Genomic DNA, 20060 nt, shown 5'->3' on the forward strand with positions numbered 1-20060 from the left:
ACCTATGCGAGTGCAAACGGGCTTGTAAGTGACAGCCGAGGCAAGATGCGCATACCCGCTAAAATGCTGTGGACAACGGCATGAGAAGATTGACGAAACCAATGGCCGGTCCAGTTACGGTAGGTTGACACGCTTGACCTAGAATCACAACCTGTATAGACTCATGCCATATCACGGAACTACTGGGCTTTAAAAAAGAAGCCAGAATAGTAGATATAAACACAGTCCTCGGCCCGTAAGATTAATGGACGCGTGTTCTTGTCGAAGTGTCTCTGTGTGCCCCTTTTAATACATCGCCAGTTCTCATCCTCTTCGATCACTCCCTTGCTACTTCATACAAACTAGTGGGCTTGATTTTCAGCGCAAGCCCACCCACTTACATCCCACACCCTAACACAAGACACCACAAGTCGCTCCGATGTCTAAACCGGTTGTTGGGGAAGATGGTCCCACGCCGGTCGTCAACACCGACAGTAAGTTGTTCTGAACGCCGCCGAGGTCGTTACTCTTCGAAACACCCATACACGCATTGTACTGACCAAGGCCAAGCTACGGTACGAGTTCGGGTGTATGACAGCGAAGCCGACACCACCAAAGATGCCTTCTTCTTCAAGGTGCCCAAAACGAGCATCGACAATGGCGATCTAGCCAACCTTCACAAGATCATGACCAACGTCAGGGCCCAGAGGGAATAGTAAGAATTGCTCATCCACTCCGCTCGAAGATATACCCCTGACACTTTTCATCTAGCGCACTCTTGCACTTCTGCAATAAAGATGGAGCCATCGTGGACGATACCTGGACTGTCAAGGAGTACCTGGAGAGTATTGTTGAGGTACGACATCCACGCCCTACTTCGGGATTTATCCGGAAGGTTCCCCAAACATGCTTACAACGTCCGTTTCTAGGTGAAGCCGACGTCGGGCCAGATACTCGATGTTTTTCTTAAGAAGGCAACCAAGCGTACCTATGGCAGCATCAAGCCTCCGGATTGGGACCCGGGATATCCGTTAAGTACGGAAGGGGAAGAAGAAAACCAAACCCAACAAAACCACAATTGCTAACTTGTGATGTAGGACCCGGTACCTCCACCAAACACTAATCCAGACAAAGGAGATAACGACTCGAAGTTCGACAACTTTAACTGGAAAGCTGATGCGTTTGATGGAGACCGGAAGTAAGTACTTAGACTGCCTCCTGCCCACTTTGAATACTTGTAGTTCACTAAAGGCTTCTTCACATACCAGGTACCCAGCAGACTTGAGAGAGAAGGAGTGGGTCATAGTGGCCCATAACAACTCGCTTTTCTACGGTCTCACGATCATCCGGGGGAGTAGTGAAGACGGCAAGGTCCCGATCAGAGGCATAGACAGGGCCAAACTCCCCGGTGAGGATTCCCTCCCACAATCACACGATCCACACGATAAACAGCATCGAGTGGTCCAGTACTAGAGCTAACCGGGCACCTATCACGATAGCCTTTCGTTTCAAGGCGAGGAACATACCCGCGTACGAACTCAGTAACGACCCGGGTGCCGATGTGGACGTAGGTCTTGCCCGGGCCTTTTACCAACAACTACCCAATGCTTCGGGACGCGTCAGCTAACGATACTCAGTTGACCCTCCATATCCCCGACTTCATCGTAGACGACCGCTCCGACGTGTCCGTATTCGAGACCAACAATGAATTTCAATCATCCATGGCCAAATCATCTTTCTCTCAATTGGACATTGAGGCCGCAGTGTTCGTGGTTATTCCAAGCCTTGCTGTCATCGAATACTCACTGACTGATCTGCCATCGACAGGAGCGGAGGCGCCTTCGGCATGGAGTTTGAGGCCTCGGCGGGCTACGGAAACAGCTCCAGTGGCGGCTCTTCCGAAACGACAATGAAGTCGTCCCAGAATCTGCACATTCAGTACTCGGTGAGCAGCGGCCCATGCTCCGAACGATGGGTTGCCAGAGGCTGACCTTGACTGCCAGTTCCCTCGTGTCACTCTGAACCTAGACGAGTACAATTTGGAAATGACGCCCCAGTGCATCGATGCACTGGCAAATCTCAAGGACAATGAGACTCTGACGGCCTTCCTCGAAACCTATGGTGCGATGCTCCCGTGAAAGCGCGCTTTAGTGGTGTGTGTACATGCTGACACGACATGGTGGTCTAGGAGAATTCTTCACGACCAGAGCCCAACTGGGCGGACGGCTGTATTCCTCGGATGAGATGACCAAGACGATACAGTCCGATACGGAGGAGGCCAAACAGTCCATGAAAGCAGGGGCATCTGCCTCGTTCAAGGCATCCTTCACGGAGGGATCGGCCAGTGCGAAGACGGGATCTGGCTCTGCCGACGACAAGACCCAGACCGCCAACTCCCTGGCGCGGTCTCTATGCTGGGAGGCAAACGGTGGCGACTCTCTCCTGTGCAACAAGTGAGTTATCCAAGATTACCATCTGTTAAGGAACGTCGCGGCTTTGCCTGTCATCTCGGAAACTGATACAGGACTTGAATAGCCCCTCTGCCTGGTGTCCGACCGTGGCCTCTTTCTACAACTGGCGAACAACAAAGGTAAGTGACAACAACAGTTAAATTCCACGTCAGGGATATCCCTAACCTAGATCATCCTTGCAGCAAGACGGTGTGTACCACATGATCGACATGCTTGCCAAGTTCCCTGGGAATCAGAACTTGAAAAGCCGAATCAAGGACTGGGATCCCGACAAGAACTACAATCCCCCGGTACAGTTCCGTCTGAGACTTGCCGACAATGTGCGGCGACCATTAGACCTGAACTTGTCGCTGCTACCAGCCAGGGTGATGTCAGTCGGTACGTAGCCATTGGCTCGTCATGCTTTCCATTCCATTCACCCCAATGTGTCTTTTTTTCACGCTTCCCTATCCCAGGCCGTCGTAATGGATATAAGCTCGGCACTGACCCCTAATAGCGAGTGCCTGGTCCTCGGGCTCCTACGGCCAGGAAGGCCTCAAGAACAACTTGACGTTGACCGAGGCGAGCGAAGTAGGCGATGTGGGTTTCTGGAACTTCAAGTATCGCGGCTACGACCGTCTCGGCCTGAAGACAGACGATGGCAAAGACGTGTACGAGGTGAGTTTCTCGTTCAAAACGAGTCCAATTTGCGCCGCGCATTCTTGGTTCAAATAAGTAACCCGTGTGTGATAAACTTGGACAGGCGAAATACGGAGTGCTGTACAAGCTCACAGGCAAAGGCGATTCCTCGAGCCCGCTTTCTGCACAACCTTGTCGGGTCCACCTTCCCGAAGCCGCACAATGCGCTTACTACGCCATCAGGAGGGTTCGTGAAGTTCATGGACGCCGACGGAGCCGACAGACGGGACCAGCCGATAGCAACAGATGCACAGGTCACAGTGCATTTCTACCCGACTGCTAAAGGGCAGTCCGATTGGTTTCTGGCGGCGGGGGATGGATACCTCGTAAGAGACAATGTTTTTAGCCTGGACGATGATCCCAAGAGTCCCATCCTTACCCTGGAAAAAGATGTCAAGCAGAGCAATAGAAAGGTAATTGTGTTGCAGTACCAGCTGCTCCAGTAAGTGGCAGCTGGGGGATTCTTCATTGCCTGTCAGTCCATGCCTAATCAGGAAGCAACATTGACTACGGCAGGTGTATCGGAGGATGAATTCTGATTTTCGAGTCTCTCGCTTTTTCCGGGGTGGTTCGATGTCGAATCTGGAAGAAGGGGAAGAAGACAGGAGAAAAACGAGATAGAAAGGAAAAAGAAAGAAACGATAGGGTAGATTGAATAACAAAAATGATTATGTTCACCAACCAGCATCGGCATAACCAGCACCTACCCCCATGTGCCTGCAGTGGGAAAGCAAGATATGACGCCGCAGGGGGAAGTGAGGGCGACCCACGCGAAACCTGCCACAGGCTCCATGTGCCACCAAGATACATTCACCAGGCCCTTGTAGTCAAAACATGTCGACGCAAAAGTGGACCAAAGGGACAATCCTGGGCGCAATGACCGACGTGGTGATGGGATAGATGCGTGATGGCGAAGCTTCTGACCATGTGTGCTCCATGAATGGACGAGGGCGTAGACGTGGTTTAACAATTCCTTGTATTATTAACATACCAAGGTGAGCTTGCAGACAGACCCTAGAGAACACCCGAGTCTGTGATGGTGGAATTCCAGGACACCACAAAACGCAGCCAGTCCCAGGATCTCACAAGCCCCTTTTATATCAAAACCCCATATTTCCTTTCCGTGCGCAATACGTAAGCCGTCATGGCGTCCTTGGGACTCTCAGGACACCATATACCACCTCCCGCGGCCTTTTTCCGCCCCCCAGGCCCGCGGTTGGGCAGGAACCCGTAGTCGAAATACGTATCGAAATCCAGGCGCGGGAGCCGGTGCCATGGGTCCTCGGACGAAATGAGCTCGATCGACAGCGGCATGTTGGTTCCGGGATTCGTCCTGCCGTACGTGATCCCGAACTCGAAGTCGACGTACCCGTCCAAGTCGTCGCCGGTGCTGTTGCTGGTGCCGGGGAGGTAGGGGACGATGACGCTGGTGGTCTGGTTGCGGGGGCCCTTGTCGCTCTTGTAGAACAGCACGGCGAAGATGCTGTCTTGGGGCGACATGATGTGGCGGCTGCCCGCCCAGACGGGGACCTGCGTGTTGTAGCTCCGGTCGAAGAGGCGCGTGCGCGGGACCGATATGGTGATCTTGTGGTTGGACCCGAGTCCGTAGCATCTCGAGACAGGCGCGGCGGCGGCGGCGGCATCACCGGTGCTGTTGGGGGTAAGGCTGTGAGTGGATGTTAAAAATGAATGTGCTACGCCATGTGCTATTGCATATTATCGTTCGAGATGACAGAGCAGTGGCGAGGGACAAAGCTGGACGATGTGTAGTTGAAACGGGGGCGACGTTAACTAATATAAAGAAAATTGAAGTCTGTAAATGGAATCCGCTTACCTCCAGGCGCCCAACCATGATAGAAGATTGAAGTTGACCATCTTGTGTTAGCTGAGAGAGGTTGGTATGGTAGATTGCGACACGAGAAGAGAGAGCGATCGAGCGAGGGCAGCTTTTATACGCAGGCCTCCGTCGTTTTTACCCATGAGTAGGAGGAAATTTCGCGATATCCCCGGCCCGGTATGCTGTGCCAGGGAAGCAATCATTCGAGAAACTATGGTGACCAACTTGGTTTAGATTTAGCATGGTTCTTCAGTCTGCTCAAAACTGCTCAGAGGCTACGACCTCAAGCCTGGTATGCCCCCAAGGTACGTGATTCAAGAAGTGAGACGATTGATGATATCACCCCTCCACGCCTCCGCTCACCATCTGTGCCGACGCCTGATCGCCACATGCGCGCGCCTTCCACCGTGTGGCTGCGACTTGTATGGTGTTCCGAACGTCTTCAACGCGTGGAGTGAGCTTATCCCATGGACCCCGTATTCCTGCTCGATCAAGCTCAATCAATGTCCCATCTCCCCACGACGTCACCGTGCGCTCGTAAATCCGGGGAGCCGGACGTCAAGTGATGGGGATACTTTGCTCTCTCCTCTCTTGCCGGGCAATGAATACGGGCTTCGGAGTCGACACTGAGCATGTGAAGCGTGTGCCTCGCTCTTACGCGACCCTGTTCTTCAGAGGGGGCGACCAGGCAAAAACACCGCATGCGAGCCTGGGCCTCACGCAGGTGCTGCCGTTTGGGGAAAGCTTCGATACTGGCACCAACACGAGCAGGTCGACCAAAAGAGAAAGATGACGCCAGCTTCCAGCGTAGCCACCCCCAAGTCCTGCCCAGTCCCAACAAGAATAACACCCCCGCATCAAGAGAAGCCATGAACCCAAAATAATTGCTTTTATTGGTAAATGTATATATGTAGAGTCTTTGACCATATAGTAAGTAGAAAACCCAAAGGCCGTTTGGGGGGTAACGCCGACCCCACAGAGCCGCCTGTCGCTCGGGAACCCAGAGAACGGGTTGCTTGATGCCATAGAACGCCGCAAGGGACAGAAAGCAGAAGAGAGGCAGGCAGATAACGAAAGCCTTTCCTCGATATCTCAACACCCAACCCATGGGGAAGAAGAAACAACAAAAAAAAAAAAAAACGCCGTGAGGGGAGTAGCAGCAAGTCGTGGGCCGCACCCTATATGTTTGTTTTTGTCATGGTCTCTTTGTATCATTTGCTTCCTCCGGTAAATATGCAACATCTCTGGAGTGGAGTTGTGTGATGTCTTCTTCTCCCATGTGCAAGCTGCGCTGCTGCCAATTTCCTCTCTCTGTAATGGTAAGAAATGCTTTTCTCTCTCTCTCTCTCTCTCTCTCTATGCCTGCTCGATGCGATTGATAGCCCATCCACTTAGGTTTCTTCGGATGCCTTATCTGTTTTCTTCCTTTCTCTCCGTCAGGAATACTGCGAGTCCCCTCGTTGTTCATCATCATCATAGACTCAGCCGGTCCAGGCTGAGTCGATCATTACTCCGCACCCGCTTCACGACGCCCAGCTTGAAGAACTTTTCCTCGCCGCCCGCCGTCCGGCCGCCAATATACCACTTGTCCGCGCCCCGCGCATCGCGGAACCCCTCGCTCGAGCTGTCGCTGCCGCGCCGCTGTCCTCGGCTCCCGGGCGACGTCGCGGGTATGGGCACGCCGTGGCCGCCGGCGCGGGGCGAGTGGATGGGGTTGAGCTGGTTCATGACGCCGCCGGCACCCGTCGTCGTTGTCGAGGCGGCCGAGGAGGTTGGCACGGGCGTTGACGAGGCGATGCCGCGGGCGGCCCCCGGTGCGGAGCCGGAGGAGCTGCTGGACTGGGCATGTGTGTGGGTCTTGGACTGGGACGAGAGGGCGGAGGCGGAGGGGGGCGCCTGGGGTCGGAAGGCGGCGAGGAAGGAGGAGAGGAAGAAGGGCCGTTGTGAAGATGGCATCTTGGGTGGTTTGGACAATGCCGGCAGCCGAGTGCTGCGTCGAGAAGGTAGGTTGTTTCGAAGCGGTGGCAGGTGTGGTGGTAACACTCCCGACCGCTGATTGCGCAGTTCCTCCACCGAGGGCTAGTTGTTTGTGGGTGGTACTAGTTAGCTGAAGCCGATAAGCCCTATTGATTGCGATGGGACTTTGTGTGTCTCAAATCGTCGTGTTTGTCTGTCTCTGATATATGTAGAGCTGGGTTGAATGAGGGATGTTGTGATGCACGTTTGATTTCCGACTCGTGTGTCCGTGGGGGTGGTGTGTACCCTGGACCCGAGGCTTTACCAAGGGTTGGTGGCTGTCGGGACGTCGGTTGGCTTGGACTCGCTCGTGTGATTGATCGTGATGCGCAAAGCAGCTGTTTTTCTCTCGGCTGGCTTTGGTTGGTTCCCTTCAACCGGTAACCGTACACCTTTTACTGACCAACCCAGAAAGCTTCGCTTCGATCGATCCGACAAGTTGGGTGTTCCTTTTTGTTCGATGTTACAACCGAAAGAGACCGAAGTATGATCGAACTATAGTGGGTTTCGCGGGGAATCGATTATATGGTTGCGTTTGCGGGCAGACCGAGACGATAAGGCACACAGCAAGCAGGAGGGTGGTGGGCGTCGAAGGAATTAGGGAGTCAGGTTATCATCGTACGACGCTGATTTTCGCAGCGGGTTATCTGATTTGATTTGATTTGATTTGATTTTCAAGGGCCGGCAAGGAAGAGAGCCCCCCTAACTAAACGGTTACGTCGGTTTGTCGTGGGTGTGGTGCAATGCAGAGAGGGAGGGTTGGTGGGTTGCTTGGTTGCACACACACAATACGCAAATGCAAGCGAGCAAGCGCTCGGGTGGGCGGTGGGCGGTCATCGCACATGCAAGTCGCAGCGGTTTTTGCATGAGAGCATGAGGGCGCCCGTCCAGCTGGCTAGCCTGGTTCGGCCAATCAAGGGAAAACAGTTGGTGAGCAAAGACAGCGCTAGAACACTAGAAGACGCACTACGCATACCCCTCTATCGGCCATTGTCGGGATCGCCCTCTGCCTGTCGCAGTTCTGGAAGTCTCGCTCTGTTTCGCTCGCTCTTTGATCCAGCCAAGCGTCCACAACCGCGCTCGGAAAGTCTCTTTGCGGGGAGCTTGGCCTTCTTGTGGGGGATTCTGACAGATCGTACGATGCATCGATTTCCCACTACTAATAAGAAAACGTCAGCTGGTACACACTGTGACCTGACTCCCGCCTTTCGGTAGATGAGCGCCTGGAAAGAACCGGGAACATCGGATGGCTGGGCGCTGGCTGATCTGATCCCCACGGTGCGCCACAGCTCCCAGCCTGTACATATGTGGCTTTACACTCCACGGTTGAGCGGATGGGGTTTGCCCCTGACAACCCCTTAACAATGAAATGAGAAAAGAAAATGAGCTTCTGGCGACTGACGCGTCATGTTATTAACTATGTAGATGTACCTATACAATCACCACATGAACCGCTGCACATTTCCGCCGTCTAGAAGAGTCCCGTTCTCGGCTTTCCAGTAGAAAGGTCTCGTAAGGAAGATGTACATGGTCGCGACGTTGATGAGCAGGAACCAGATTGATTCCAGCACCAGCCTGATATCATAGCGATTGAAAACCCGTACTAGCAAGATGGACGATGGCTTGCCTGTCGCCGTCTGCTGTGTTCCGAAAAGATCATCCATCGACCACGCAGGAACCAGAAGTCTCCAAAACACCCACGGCAGGATGAAATACCGGGGTTCCACCAGCGGGGCCGTCATGAGCGACATAGCCGTCGTCAACAAGAGAATAATGACGTTGGATGTCGAAGGCGATTGAGAGACTTCATCATTCAAGCTCGCAAAACGGTCTGCAAAGGATTCGGCTTTGTCTTCCGCAGAAATGGTGATGCGGGGAACGTTGGATGCAGGCTTGGGGCCTTTGCAGTCGTACAAGGCCGACCAGGAGAGCCAGCCACAGAAGACGTACACGGGCACAAGCGCATGCCGAACGACACTTCCCCGAAGTATAGAATACCGGAAGACGTAGAACATGTAATGTCGATTGTCGGCGAGGGTGAAGGGATGGATTATGGTGTTGAAGTGAACAATCGCCAACCCGACCACCAGACATGCAGCCACCACCAGCGCCGATAGTAGCGGACCATTGGAGAATATGGCATTGAACACCTTCAAGGCAGCCTCTTTCTTCTCCGAATGGCGGCTGGACCCCAGATGAAAGCCACCAGATGCTGACGATTTGGCAACAAGATGACAAGCAGCGTCGAGACATCGTATAACTTGCGGGAGGAACAACGGCGCTGAGAAGAAGGCAAACAGGGGCCAAATGTAGAGCATCTGAGCCGCGTGCAGAGTAGCGACGTGATTCGATTTATCGCCCAGCACGACGCCCCTGTTCCAGACAACAAACGCTACGAAAAGAGACAGCGTTATGATGTGGGGATAGATTCGTCGCAGCATGGTAGAAAGATTCCACCATGCCGCGCAGGCAAGACTGAGGACACACAAAACCAAGTCGCCCGGCCAGGCATCGCCCACCGGGGGGTCATACACTTCGCCCTGTGTATATCGCCAAGGGAAGAACTCGGGCTCTGCACCGCCCACAGATGGATCGTAAACATGGCCCGGCGTATACTTTGGGGGAAGAGCTGGATCTGCGAGTGTGTCGCAGTGAAAGGAGCATCGGCAGGCTCGTGGTTGAGACCTTTGAGAGCTGCGACGGCCTCTATCCCACCCATGTACACGACGACCCAGAAGACATTGGTCTGTCGCATGCACAGCGCGCATACACCCAGCGCGATCGTGTAAAGGTCATTGAGAAAATCAGGGGGGCCGGATTTGGAGGATACTCTCGCCGAGTGGTTGGAGTACGCCGCAAGAACGATGCACGTCGAGAGGACATCGGTGTAGAACAACCCCGAGAAGAAGAACAAAACAGGGAATAGGGCGATGTTGAGACCGGAGTGCAATGCAAAGTTGGACTTAAGGGCAGACGATCGTATGCCTCCCTTGCAAGTAGAATGGCAGAAGGTCGCGAAAAGCGAGGTCCAGAATATGGCAACAACGTTGAACTGGCGCAGGGTCTGGGCGGAGCAATCAGTCTTGCCCACTAGGCGCGCCCATGCTATGGCAGCAAGATACCTGGGAAATGTTAGTAAATAGGCGTTAAAGTCAAAAATAATTGGATGTACTTACAGTCCGGGAGGAGTAGTGATCTTGTCGTCCCATTGTAAGTATTTGCCTTGGCAGTAGACCTGGGTTTGCGGGATGTGGAAGAACTCGTCCTTTTTACCCCTAATCAGTCCCGCGCTCATTGAAATCAGTGGTGACTGACAGCAAGCGTCAACTTACCAAGTACGGCGACGGGACAGATGCATTGACGTAACTGAGCCAAATGAACGCAAACGATACAAGGATCGAGTTGAAGAGACCAAATTTGACGAGAACGTTGGCGTTGAGCTCGCAAAGCCTCCCCAGTGCGACAGCGACCACGCCGGAGCTGGCAAGGAGGAGGAATTTCTGGCTCAAGACCAGGTCCAGGGCCTCGGTCAGAAGCTCCATGGTGCGGAAGTCTCGTGGATTTTAATTCATGGCCTTACGGTGTGTAGGTGCAGCATCAAAGGAAACAAAAGAGTGTGGTGTGCTGCTGGCAGTGTGTTGCCTGTCGGTCTCATCCAGATGCAGATGAAGTTGCGATGTGGCAGCAGAGATCCAGATCCAGGTCGGAGCTGAAAGGACAGTCAGTGTGGGGCCGGAGCTTGGTGAGCATTGACACACTGTAGCTTTTTGGTCAATCCCCGCGTGCTTACCTAGACTGGTCACCGGTATCAACTCCGGACACCTCGCAAGGGTGTATCTTGGATTTAACGGCCAAGACTTTGAAGACTGATGAGATTGGGGCTTGTAATCAAGATAGCCCATGCCTTGGAAAATCTTACGAAGTGTAGGTACGGATCGACGTTCTTTAGCTTCATATGTGCAGTAGGTAGCACCATCCGTAGATGCTAGTTCGTAAATCCAGCTTCACATCCCCCGCAATATCCTCTCTTTTCTCGTAGGTGCTACGTTACAAGGATTTGTATCATAGTTTCAAGTGGACAAGCTGTTTACATTATACTTACTGATCTATCGGTATGTAGGCTCACATATATGCTGTGATGAGTTCAGCTGTTCAATTCTAGGTTATCTACCTACTCTCTAGTTGGCTCTTTCTGACGTTTAGTTACTGAGAAGAGGAACCGCTTGACTGACTGTCACCGGATCCTGGCATGCCTCCTTAGCATCAATTGCATCAGGTTGCATGCACTACTGCCATGAATAGATGCAAGAATTTGCCACAGGTGTGACAAGAGCTGGGGGATACAGAGCCAAGGCTGAAATGTGATGATTGCAGTCCAGGGCGCCTGCCAGGTACCTAAGTATGTTAAGCCGCACTCTGGCACTGGCGCACTGTACCTTGGACCCCTGCGGCTAGGCCGTTTGGAGCTTAAATCCCCCACGGCAACGCAAACGCCCAGGACGCCCTAAGCTTTTTGACTGCATTCCATTCATCGGACCTTATCTGAGCTGAGAGACGTACGACATCATACCCCAAAGCCTCAATTCGACCGATTCTCCTCCGATCAACTCTTTTTTTCTTCGTGACTGATAAAGGACCCTCCTACTTCTCTCCTTTGCGTGCTGTGCTACCCAAGCATGCAATCGCCACAATGGCGTCCTCAGTTCGACTCACACAGCGTGCCGCGCGCTCTTCCGCGGCAATCCTAGCTCAGAGCTTGACGAGACAGCAATGCCCACGCCTCTCACGGTCCCTGCCCGTCAAACGGTATAACTCGACCACCACTACGGCCACTACCACTCCTCCTGCTGCTGCGTCGGCCCCGTCACCTGCTCCGACGCCTTCTCCGTCGACAACTTCCTCCTCCTCGACATCGTCCTCGTACTCTGCGCCCCGAACGGCCTCGTACACGGCCTCCCGAGCCAAGATCCTGCTCTACTCCACGATCCTGGCCACGTCCGGCTACCTCGCCTACTTCTACGCCACCGATACCCGCGCCTCGGTCCACCAATGGCTCGTGCCGCGCCTGATCCGCACCGTCTGGCCCGACGCCGAGGACGCCCACGACATCGGCGTGCAGGCGATGAAGGCGCTGTACCCGGTCAACCTGCACGTCCGCGAGCGCTCGGGCGCCAACGCGGACGCCGGCCTGGGCCTGTCCGTCTTCGGCCACCCCCTCGCGAACCCGATCGGCATTTCGGCGGGCCTCGATAAGCACGCCGACATCATCGACCCGCTCTTTGCCCTGGGCGCCGGCGTGGTGGAGGTCGGCGGCTGCACCCCGCTCGCCCAGCCGGGCAACCCCAGGCCGCGCATGTTCCGCGTCCCCGGCATTGACGGCCTGATCAACCGCTACGGGCTCAACTCGCACGGTGCCGACGATATGGCTATGCGCCTCCGCAACCGTGTCCGCCTGTACGCCCGCGCCAATGGACTGACGGAAGCTGAGGTCTTGAACGGTGAGGGCGCTGTCCCGCCCGGAAGTTTGGCACAGGGAAGACTTCTGGCGGTGCAGATCGCCAAGAACAAGGACACCCCGGAGCAGGACGTCGGTGCCGTGAGCAGGGACTACACCTACTGCGTCTCACGCTTGGCGCCTTATGCCGACATCCTCGTGGTCAACGTATCGTCTCCCAATACCCCCGGTCTGCGGGACCTTCAAGCCGTGGAACCCTTGACCGAGATCCTGAGCGCCGTGGTGGACGAAGCCCACCGGACCGACCGCAAGACCAAGCCCAAGGTCATGGTCAAGGTCTCGCCCGACGAGGACGAGGAGGCCCAAATGGAAGGAATTGTGCAGGCAGTCTGGCGCAGCGGCGTCGACGGCGTGATCGTCGGCAACACCACCAAGCGCCGCGTCGGCGTCGTCCCGCCCGGCGTGGCCGTGACCGCTAAGGAGGCCGCGACCCTCGGCGAGACGGGCGGCTACTCGGGCCCCATGATGTTCAGCCGCACGCTGGACCTGGTGAACCGGTACCGCAAGATGCTGGACGGCCGGAGCCTGGCCCTGACGCCGCCGAGCTCCGACGGCAAGCGCGCCGTCCACGACGAGAAGAAGGATATCGTCGACGAGGCCGTCGGCGCCAGCCTGGCCGGCCTCGAGGGGACGCCGACGGGCATGGTCGAGGACGACACGACGACGCCTTTGTCCAAGGGCGCGAAGCCAGGTCGCGAGACGGTCGACGGCTCCTCGCGCAGCCAGAAGGTCATCTTCGCGACGGGCGGCATCTCGACGGGCGAGCAGGCGCTGCAGATTCTGAATGCGGGGGCGAGCTTGGCTATGGTTTACACAGGGCTGGTGTACGGGGGCGCTGGTACGGTTACGCGCATGAAGGGGGAGATGAAGCAGGTTATGCAGGGTGGTGAGAAGAAGGCTTAGAGAGTGTGTTTGAAGTATTTCGTTTTGCGGTTAGACAAAAACATAAAAGTAACATGAGAAAGGGACAGCAGAGATGAGTACATTGAAGAAGAAATGAACGAATTCATGGTGTATAATAGCGATACCAGGTTCTGATGAGGGTTTCAGCAGCGGTCACATGTACATCAACGCGAAACTGGTTTGCGTGCCCATAGAGCAGGATAGCATAGAGTACAATGCAGGATTGGTCAGAGAGGGCCAGCAATTTCAGCAAATCAAATCCATGGGCATCCTCCCTGATTAGTCTCATGTGTGTGGTGAGAAAGCAGAAGTCTATTGTGTCATTTTGTACAAGAGTCGGCTGGCCATGCTTGGGTGATGCAGTTGTCTAATTCCTTCGCGCTGCCCTCTAAACTGCTTCTTCTTCTTCTCTACCAATACCACGCCGAAGAATCGATCAAGCACTCATATCCAAATGTTCGCGCCTAGAAGGGGTTGTCGGAGGCGGGGATGTCCTTGACGTAGTAGCTGCGGAGGCCGGGGATCTTCATCAGGACGTCGTTCTGCACGCGGGGGATGCCGGAGGCGTAGAAGATGACGGCGAAGAGGGCGACGCCGCCGAAGGCGCCGGCCTTCATGCCCCTGTGAATCAATCAGGGTCAGCATTTCGTCTTCGTTTCGCTTCTCTGGTCCTCCACCGGCCTTGACTGATTCGATCCAATGCGTCCTCCTCAGGGGCTGGTTGACTGCCTGAGGCTGGGTAGGACTGGGAGTGGTGTATACTCACAGCTGGGTGAACATCTTAGGAGTCCATCCGGCAACGTTAGGCTGGTAGTGGTACCTGTTTGATCGCAAACCTTGGTCAGCCAGCTATCGCAGAAATCGTATTTGTTTTTGCCATCTCCGAGCGGCGGTATAAAGAGTCGAGACAGTATTTCGATCCGCAGGTTTGCTTCCCCAGAATAATTCGCCCACGAAAGCTCCTGCCAGCAAAGAATACGACTCCGACCCTGTTTCTCCTTTACGAAATCGCCCTCCTCTGACAACCGAAGACAAGATGTATCCCGATCCGCTCGAGGACTTCTTTATGCACTCACTTAGGTCCGTATGGGCTTTTGTAGGACGGGTAGGCGCTGTTCTGAGGGCCGCGGCCGCGGATGAGCTCTTGCTACAACGGAGGAGGAGAGTGTTAGCAGCTTCTTCGTCTACTACTGCGCCGATGCCCGGCGGCTGGGTGGAGGAGGAAGAGGAAGTGGACGGCGACAGCGAAGACGACGATAACCACGACTCGTTCGGCAGCGACGCCGATGACGAGGCTGAAGACGGCAGCGACAGCGACAGCGACAACTACGTGCTGTTGTGATTGAAATCCCGAGGGGGCGGGGTGTGACGTACCGTCTTCTCGAAAGGCATGGCTGCGGATTTGCTGGATGGCGGGCAATTGGGGGTGGTGCAATTGGCGAATTGTTCGTTGGCGTTGGGATTTGCGTCGAGGTTTCCGGTCGGCAACTCTGCTGCGCGACATTCAATCTTCAATTCCTGAATTCTGAGAGGGCCGGAAGAAGCCGGCGGACAGAGGGCGCACGCAAGCCACAGCTATTTTGGGGGAAAAGCTTGGATGGACGGTCAGCCACCACGTCCGTTTTGAGCTTGAGCCACACCCTCTTCCCCCAAATTCCATTCCAGAGCTGGTGTGGAGAAAGATGCTGCTGCTGCTGCTACTGTACCTGCTTTTGCTTTCTATCAATAATACATCCCACTTGCAGCTAGTAAGAAGCGACAGATCTTTTAAGATCGTCAAGGCTGTCAAGGCAGCACGAACTTCTAGTTATTTCTTAATTATTCACATACATAATACCCCATCACGTTTTTGTTTCCCCGCCTGCTTCACTTCATCATGGACAAAGTCATCGACGTGCGCTTCGAGCGCATGGAAAAGGCCCTCGCGAACCTGGTCGACTCCATCGCCAAGTACACGCCCTCTACCCACGCGGCCACCGAACTGAACGCCGCCTCCGCCGACCTCGCGCAGGGCCTCGAAGAGCTCCAAACCCACCAGCGCAACCACGCCCGGATCCAGCAGCTGCGCGCCGTCTCGGCCGGCCTCGACGGCCAGATCAAGGACACGCTGGTGCAGCTCGCGCAGGCCCGCAAGGAGCTGACGGGCACCTCGACCACCATGTTCCCGGACAAGGGCACCTACCCGATCAACTACACCGAACTCCTCAACTACGGCCGCCACATCGCCAAGACCACCGTCCCGCCCTCGGGCGTCGCCAACGCCCCGCCCAACGGCAGCGCGCCTCCGACCCAGCCAGAGAGTGCCGTCGAGTCCGCTGCCGCTACGCCCGGCGGCACCCCGAACGGCGTGGCTTCGGCTGCCAATGGCGCGCTGGACCAGCTGTCTGGGCAGCAGAACACTACCGCCCTGCCCGATCACATACAAGACAGCCTAAACCCACTGGCCAACGCCATGTTTGTGCCGTGGCCCAGCGAGGCGCACATCCGGAACGGTGCACTGGCCCAGCTGGATTTCCTGTCCAGCCGGGGCATCAATCCCGAAGGCTACGATCCGGATGAAGAGGAGGCAGAGAAGAAGCGCAAGGAAGAGGAGGAGCGAGCACGCGAGGAGCAGGAACGTCTGGAGCGGGAAGAGAAGGAGCGCCGCATTAGGGAACAGATGGAACTCGCTAGAGCCGAGCGTGAGAAGGCCCGCGAGAAGGAAGCTGCCGAGAGGGAAGCCCGGGGCGATACCAGTAATGATGGCGCCCAGTCGAGTGGTGGTGCTGCTGCTGCCGGTTCGGGCGCTGGAGGCAATAAGCAGGCCCAGTTCCAGTTCCTCAACGACGACGACGACGAGAGCGATTAGCGGGAGAGGAACCAGGGGCTTCTCGGCCAAGATCATCGGCGGTGCGCTTGGTGGCCGGATCCAGTTCAAGCACACCATTTCTGGTATGTGGGCCGTGCGAACGTCCTAGTCCTGTCTAATCGCCAACTCAATTGTTCAGGGGCCATTCCACTTGGGCGATAAATTGGGCAATCGGCGGTGTATCTTTAATTCAATCGCAAGCATTCAGCATTCCCTCCCACGGGTACTACCGAGCACATGTTCACGTTTCTTGACCTTGCCGTCCGAGCGTGGGTAAGTCCGTGGCCAGTTATCGCGCTTTAAGGGATCGACATTCCAAAGTCCTCCTTCAAGGGACGACTACCGTTATACGGCAATCTGCCCAGGAAATCTGTCTCATGTGAATGCTACCCACTTTGTCTCATCGACAGTTACAAATTGCCTTCCTGGGCTTATCCCTGCCGTTTCGTCCTTGTGGTTTCGTTCCTTTCGGTTTCTCATGACCGGATTCTCCAGGATCTTTTCTGCCCAATTGGAACCCACGGTTATCATATTAGATCAAATGTCGTGACGATGTCACGGAATTATGTACGGATTGGCTGCGGGCTCTTGCTCCTGGGCAGTTTGGTATATATCCTGTCTACCCCCAACGGTTGACCTTGGCTCATATGGCATATGATTTTCATGGGAAGACATCTCCGGGCGCTGATGAACCGATTTCATCTTCAAGCGGCTGGTACGAAGAGTCGGGTTCGCCATCCCAATTAGGTTCGGAAGTCTTGCGGAGTAAGGGCAGTAGCAGCAACGGTGTCTCTCCTGATCAAGACATGCAATCTTCTTCTCCACTCCAGACCGCAGCTTCAATATCGTCATCAAGTCACGAGCAGCAGGACCTCAGATTCCCCATCTGGCAGACTTGTGCCGGGGCACGCCGTGGAACCCGAATCTGACGCTTCACTGCCACAGCAGCTGCGGCCCGGACCAGCTCTCGCTGTGCGGCGGCCTCGCCGAGGCTCGCAACCGCGTCCAGACCTGCTTGCGCCTGGCGATCGACGCGGGCGCCGGCGGGGGGCTCGTCATACCACCGGTCGTGTCTAGGGCGGAGGACGGCTTGACTCCTGACCTCCGCTCCGGCTCCGTGTGTCCCGGCAGCTTGTGGGATATCGCGGGGATGCGGCGGACTCTTGGGAACTGGTGTCCCGGGCTCAAGATCCGGACAACGGCTGCGTGCCGTAGCGACGGCGACGACAGTACGAGCGGTGCGGTTGGAACGGAAAGAGGGCAGCAGCATGTCAAGACTGTGAACTTGCCGACCCGACGATACGATGGCCCACATCACAACACTGCTACCTCGTCTTCTTCCTCGTCATCGACTCTCTCGTTCGGAAAACTTGTGCAAGGCTTCCTCCGCAAAGCCAGCCTCGACGCCGAACCCGTCATCGTACGGTACGGCGATCCGCATCTGGCGTGGGACTATGCGCAGAGCGGCGAGATGGCGACGCTGCGGCGCGAGCTATTCCACTCCATGAAGCACAACTCGTCCCTCATTGCGCTGGGCCGTGCCGTCTTCGACCAAATAGCGGAGGCTGCGGGAGGGGTGGATGGCCGCTTCATCGGCGTACATCTGCGCGGCGAGGGAGACTTGCCCAAGACGGGATCTGCCGGCGTCGAAGCACAGTTGAGAGAATTCGTGAAAGCTATCAAGGGGATCGCGTCTCCTTCTGGCACCTCCTCTACTCCGGCCGCTGGCCCCAGCCCTGATGATCTGAAAAAGCGGTATGATAACGATGCTACACTCGACGACGACAGCAAGATAAGGACCGTTTACGTGAGCTGTAGCGATCGAGCCGCTATCCAGAAGTTCCGCGAGATGCTGGAGACCCTCAACTACACAGTCTACGACTGGCGGGCGCTGCTGGGACCACCTCCGGGCATTAGCGACAGTAAGTTGAATCATCAACGCCATCCGGGGAACGGGACGCTCCTCGCGCAGATCGAGGCCCTCGGCTCCGACCAGAGGGACGTCGTCGAGTACGAGGTGCTCGTGCGCGCCCGGTACTGGATTGGTGTCAGCACGTCGCCCTTGCCGACGCTGATCGCGTACGCACGCGGCGGCGTTGGTGCTACCGAGAACCTCGAGGAACAGAAGGAGAAGAACACGGTGGGCTGGTTCGACAGGTATATTAATCCACGCAGCAGCAAGACTGTCGGCGTCGATGGGGATGCAGCTCGTCGCGAGTACGCGTCTGATATGCGTGTTAGGGGTGATCAGTTCACCAAGTTATTGGTCGTCAGCAGGGAGAATGTGACGGATTACTTTTTCCCCTGAGTCGGAGGAAGAACAAGGGGCTTTATGTGTGCTATGATTGATTGTGTCGAGACATTTGGGGTTACGCATGTAATAGGTCTGGGCGCTACGGAGTTCTTGGGCTGTAGACCTCAATGTAATTTGTGATCATCTATTATCTTCCACTCGCCCCTTTCGAATAGACTCGGACTGGGAGAAACCCCCTCTCCCGACATTCTGACCGGCGTTACATCCCGAGCACCCCTGTGGTGAGGGGATCGCTGCCGCCGATCCCTCGGAAGGGGTGTTGCCCCTAACACCACGCCTTAATAACCCCGATTCCTAGTTTGCCTCATCGCCAATCTCTTTCTCCCTAAAAAAACTCGACCTCGGACTGTACAACTAAGGATCTCCGCAGCAGCGGCATTTCAGCCGAACCAACCCGCCTTACACTGCCGCGCGCCCGGAGTATCTTCACTCGGCCGAGACCTCCGCCTGGTCGCATCTGACCAGACTCCACGACGCAGACGCCATGGCGGCGCGACACGTTTTGCCCAGCTAGAATCCGAAAGATCTTTGGCTGGGCTAACACAACTCCGGCTCCCCGGACGTCCTCGCGCAGGTATGCGCGCTGCTCGAGGTCCCGGACTAGACCTACTTCCTGGATGCGGGACGGGTCGGGCAGTTTCATCTCCCCGAGCGTCACCGAGCGGTTCGGCGTGGGCATTCGGTCCGCTATGGCGCCCCGTCGGATCTCCTCGTGTTGGGCCGTGGGCTTTCTCGCCTGGATCCGCTGCAGCTAGACGTTAAGCTGCGGTGACCACCACGATAACCCACCCTGGGCCCATCCCGTAGCCATCGCCGCCTTTCCGATCCTTTGGTCACTGGAATTGTGGTGGTGAGTGCAGCGCAGCAACTCCTCATCATCGCCGGCTGCCGCACCTCCGGTAGCGAAGCCAGCGCGTACGATGCCTAGTGGTACGTTCCGGTGTACGCTAGCCAGCCCGAAAGACCGGCGCTCTGGTGCTTCATCAAACATATCCACTTGGAGTGCAGCTTCCCGTACCAGAGCTGTCCAGACGGCGGCTACATCCGCGTGACGAACCCCAGCCTCGGCTCCGCGGGTAAATTGAAACTGGACAAGCTCGCGTAACTCGCGCCAGAGGAAGACCCGACCTGGGACGCAACCAACACTCTCGACGTGAGGGGGATGTTAATTAAGGCGGCCCTGGACGGGGCCCAAGGGCAGCAAGGGTGGGACTCGGCCGTAACGAAAAGCGAGAGCCGGAAAGAAGAAAGTCCATCGACTCTTCAACCTGGCCAGGAAGCAACGGGAAATATAAAAGGCCGTTCTAGAATTGGCAACACCGAGATCCGCCGGGGTGCTGAGTCAGGCGAGGACCAGGGTCCCGGTCTCCCTGTGCCGCTCGATTGCAGATGCAGTAGACCCCTGCCGCCTCCGCCGAGGACCCCGGATCCAGGGCCCCCGAGCCAATCCCGACGGGCCACGCTGCTGGGTTCAGGGCCGCGAACCCTCTTTTCGATAA

General features: G+C 55.9%; 10 protein-coding genes across 10 annotated transcripts; 5 read left to right on the forward strand and 5 right to left on the reverse strand.

Moving 5' to 3' along the window:
* Positions 1 to 418: 418 nt before the first annotated feature.
* Positions 419 to 3574, forward strand: PG997_007503 (uncharacterized protein; the record flags this gene model as incomplete). Its single annotated transcript, XM_066811818.1, has 15 exons — positions 419 to 473; positions 550 to 694; positions 751 to 835; positions 909 to 1014; positions 1108 to 1177; positions 1248 to 1387; positions 1479 to 1546; positions 1617 to 1744; positions 1807 to 1924; positions 1983 to 2100; positions 2168 to 2432; positions 2515 to 2569; positions 2633 to 2828; positions 2947 to 3107; positions 3224 to 3574. The coding sequence occupies 15 exons, from the start codon at positions 419 to 421 to the stop codon at positions 3572 to 3574; spliced, it is 2061 nt and encodes a 686-aa protein (XP_066667160.1).
* Positions 3575 to 4223: 649 nt separating this feature from the next.
* Positions 4224 to 5003, reverse strand: PG997_007504 (uncharacterized protein; the record flags this gene model as incomplete). Its single annotated transcript, XM_066811819.1, has 2 exons — positions 4224 to 4794; positions 4963 to 5003. The coding sequence occupies 2 exons, from the start codon at positions 5001 to 5003 to the stop codon at positions 4224 to 4226; spliced, it is 612 nt and encodes a 203-aa protein (XP_066667161.1).
* Positions 5004 to 6438: 1435 nt separating this feature from the next.
* Positions 6439 to 6921, reverse strand: PG997_007505 (uncharacterized protein; the record flags this gene model as incomplete). Its single annotated transcript, XM_066811820.1, has 1 exon — positions 6439 to 6921. One exon carries the CDS (start codon positions 6919 to 6921, stop codon positions 6439 to 6441), a length of 483 nt encoding a protein of 160 aa, XP_066667162.1.
* A 1499-nt stretch (positions 6922 to 8420) lies between these two features.
* PG997_007506 (glycosyltransferase family 59 protein) lies at positions 8421 to 10523 on the reverse strand (the record flags this gene model as incomplete). Its single annotated transcript, XM_066811821.1, has 4 exons — positions 8421 to 9616; positions 9667 to 10103; positions 10158 to 10246; positions 10314 to 10523. 4 exons carry the CDS (start codon positions 10521 to 10523, stop codon positions 8421 to 8423), a joined length of 1932 nt encoding a protein of 643 aa, XP_066667163.1.
* Positions 10524 to 11671: 1148 nt separating this feature from the next.
* On the forward strand, positions 11672 to 13399 carry PG997_007507 (FMN-linked oxidoreductase; the record flags this gene model as incomplete). The annotated part of the gene is made up of 1 exon (XM_066811822.1): positions 11672 to 13399. One exon carries the CDS (start codon positions 11672 to 11674, stop codon positions 13397 to 13399), a length of 1728 nt encoding a protein of 575 aa, XP_066667164.1.
* A 464-nt stretch (positions 13400 to 13863) lies between these two features.
* Positions 13864 to 14179, reverse strand: PG997_007508 (uncharacterized protein; the record flags this gene model as incomplete). The annotated part of the gene is made up of 2 exons (XM_066811823.1): positions 13864 to 14020; positions 14166 to 14179. 2 exons carry the CDS (start codon positions 14177 to 14179, stop codon positions 13864 to 13866), a joined length of 171 nt encoding a protein of 56 aa, XP_066667165.1.
* Positions 14180 to 14435: 256 nt separating this feature from the next.
* Positions 14436 to 14741, forward strand: PG997_007509 (uncharacterized protein; the record flags this gene model as incomplete). The annotated part of the gene is made up of 1 exon (XM_066811824.1): positions 14436 to 14741. One exon carries the CDS (start codon positions 14436 to 14438, stop codon positions 14739 to 14741), a length of 306 nt encoding a protein of 101 aa, XP_066667166.1.
* A 534-nt stretch (positions 14742 to 15275) lies between these two features.
* On the forward strand, positions 15276 to 16247 carry PG997_007510 (uncharacterized protein; the record flags this gene model as incomplete). The annotated part of the gene is made up of 1 exon (XM_066811825.1): positions 15276 to 16247. One exon carries the CDS (start codon positions 15276 to 15278, stop codon positions 16245 to 16247), a length of 972 nt encoding a protein of 323 aa, XP_066667167.1.
* Positions 16248 to 16910: 663 nt separating this feature from the next.
* Positions 16911 to 18555, forward strand: PG997_007511 (uncharacterized protein; the record flags this gene model as incomplete). The annotated part of the gene is made up of 2 exons (XM_066811826.1): positions 16911 to 16962; positions 17078 to 18555. 2 exons carry the CDS (start codon positions 16911 to 16913, stop codon positions 18553 to 18555), a joined length of 1530 nt encoding a protein of 509 aa, XP_066667168.1.
* A 331-nt stretch (positions 18556 to 18886) lies between these two features.
* PG997_007512 (uncharacterized protein) lies at positions 18887 to 19240 on the reverse strand (the record flags this gene model as incomplete). Its single annotated transcript, XM_066811827.1, has 1 exon — positions 18887 to 19240. One exon carries the CDS (start codon positions 19238 to 19240, stop codon positions 18887 to 18889), a length of 354 nt encoding a protein of 117 aa, XP_066667169.1.
* Between the last annotated feature and the right edge of the window lie 820 nt (positions 19241 to 20060).

Source organism: Apiospora hydei (assembly GCF_038363865.1).
Source record: "Apiospora hydei strain CBS 114990 chromosome Unknown utg000006l_segment0_segment0, whole genome shotgun sequence".
Taxonomy (NCBI): domain Eukaryota; kingdom Fungi; phylum Ascomycota; class Sordariomycetes; order Amphisphaeriales; family Apiosporaceae; genus Apiospora; species Apiospora hydei.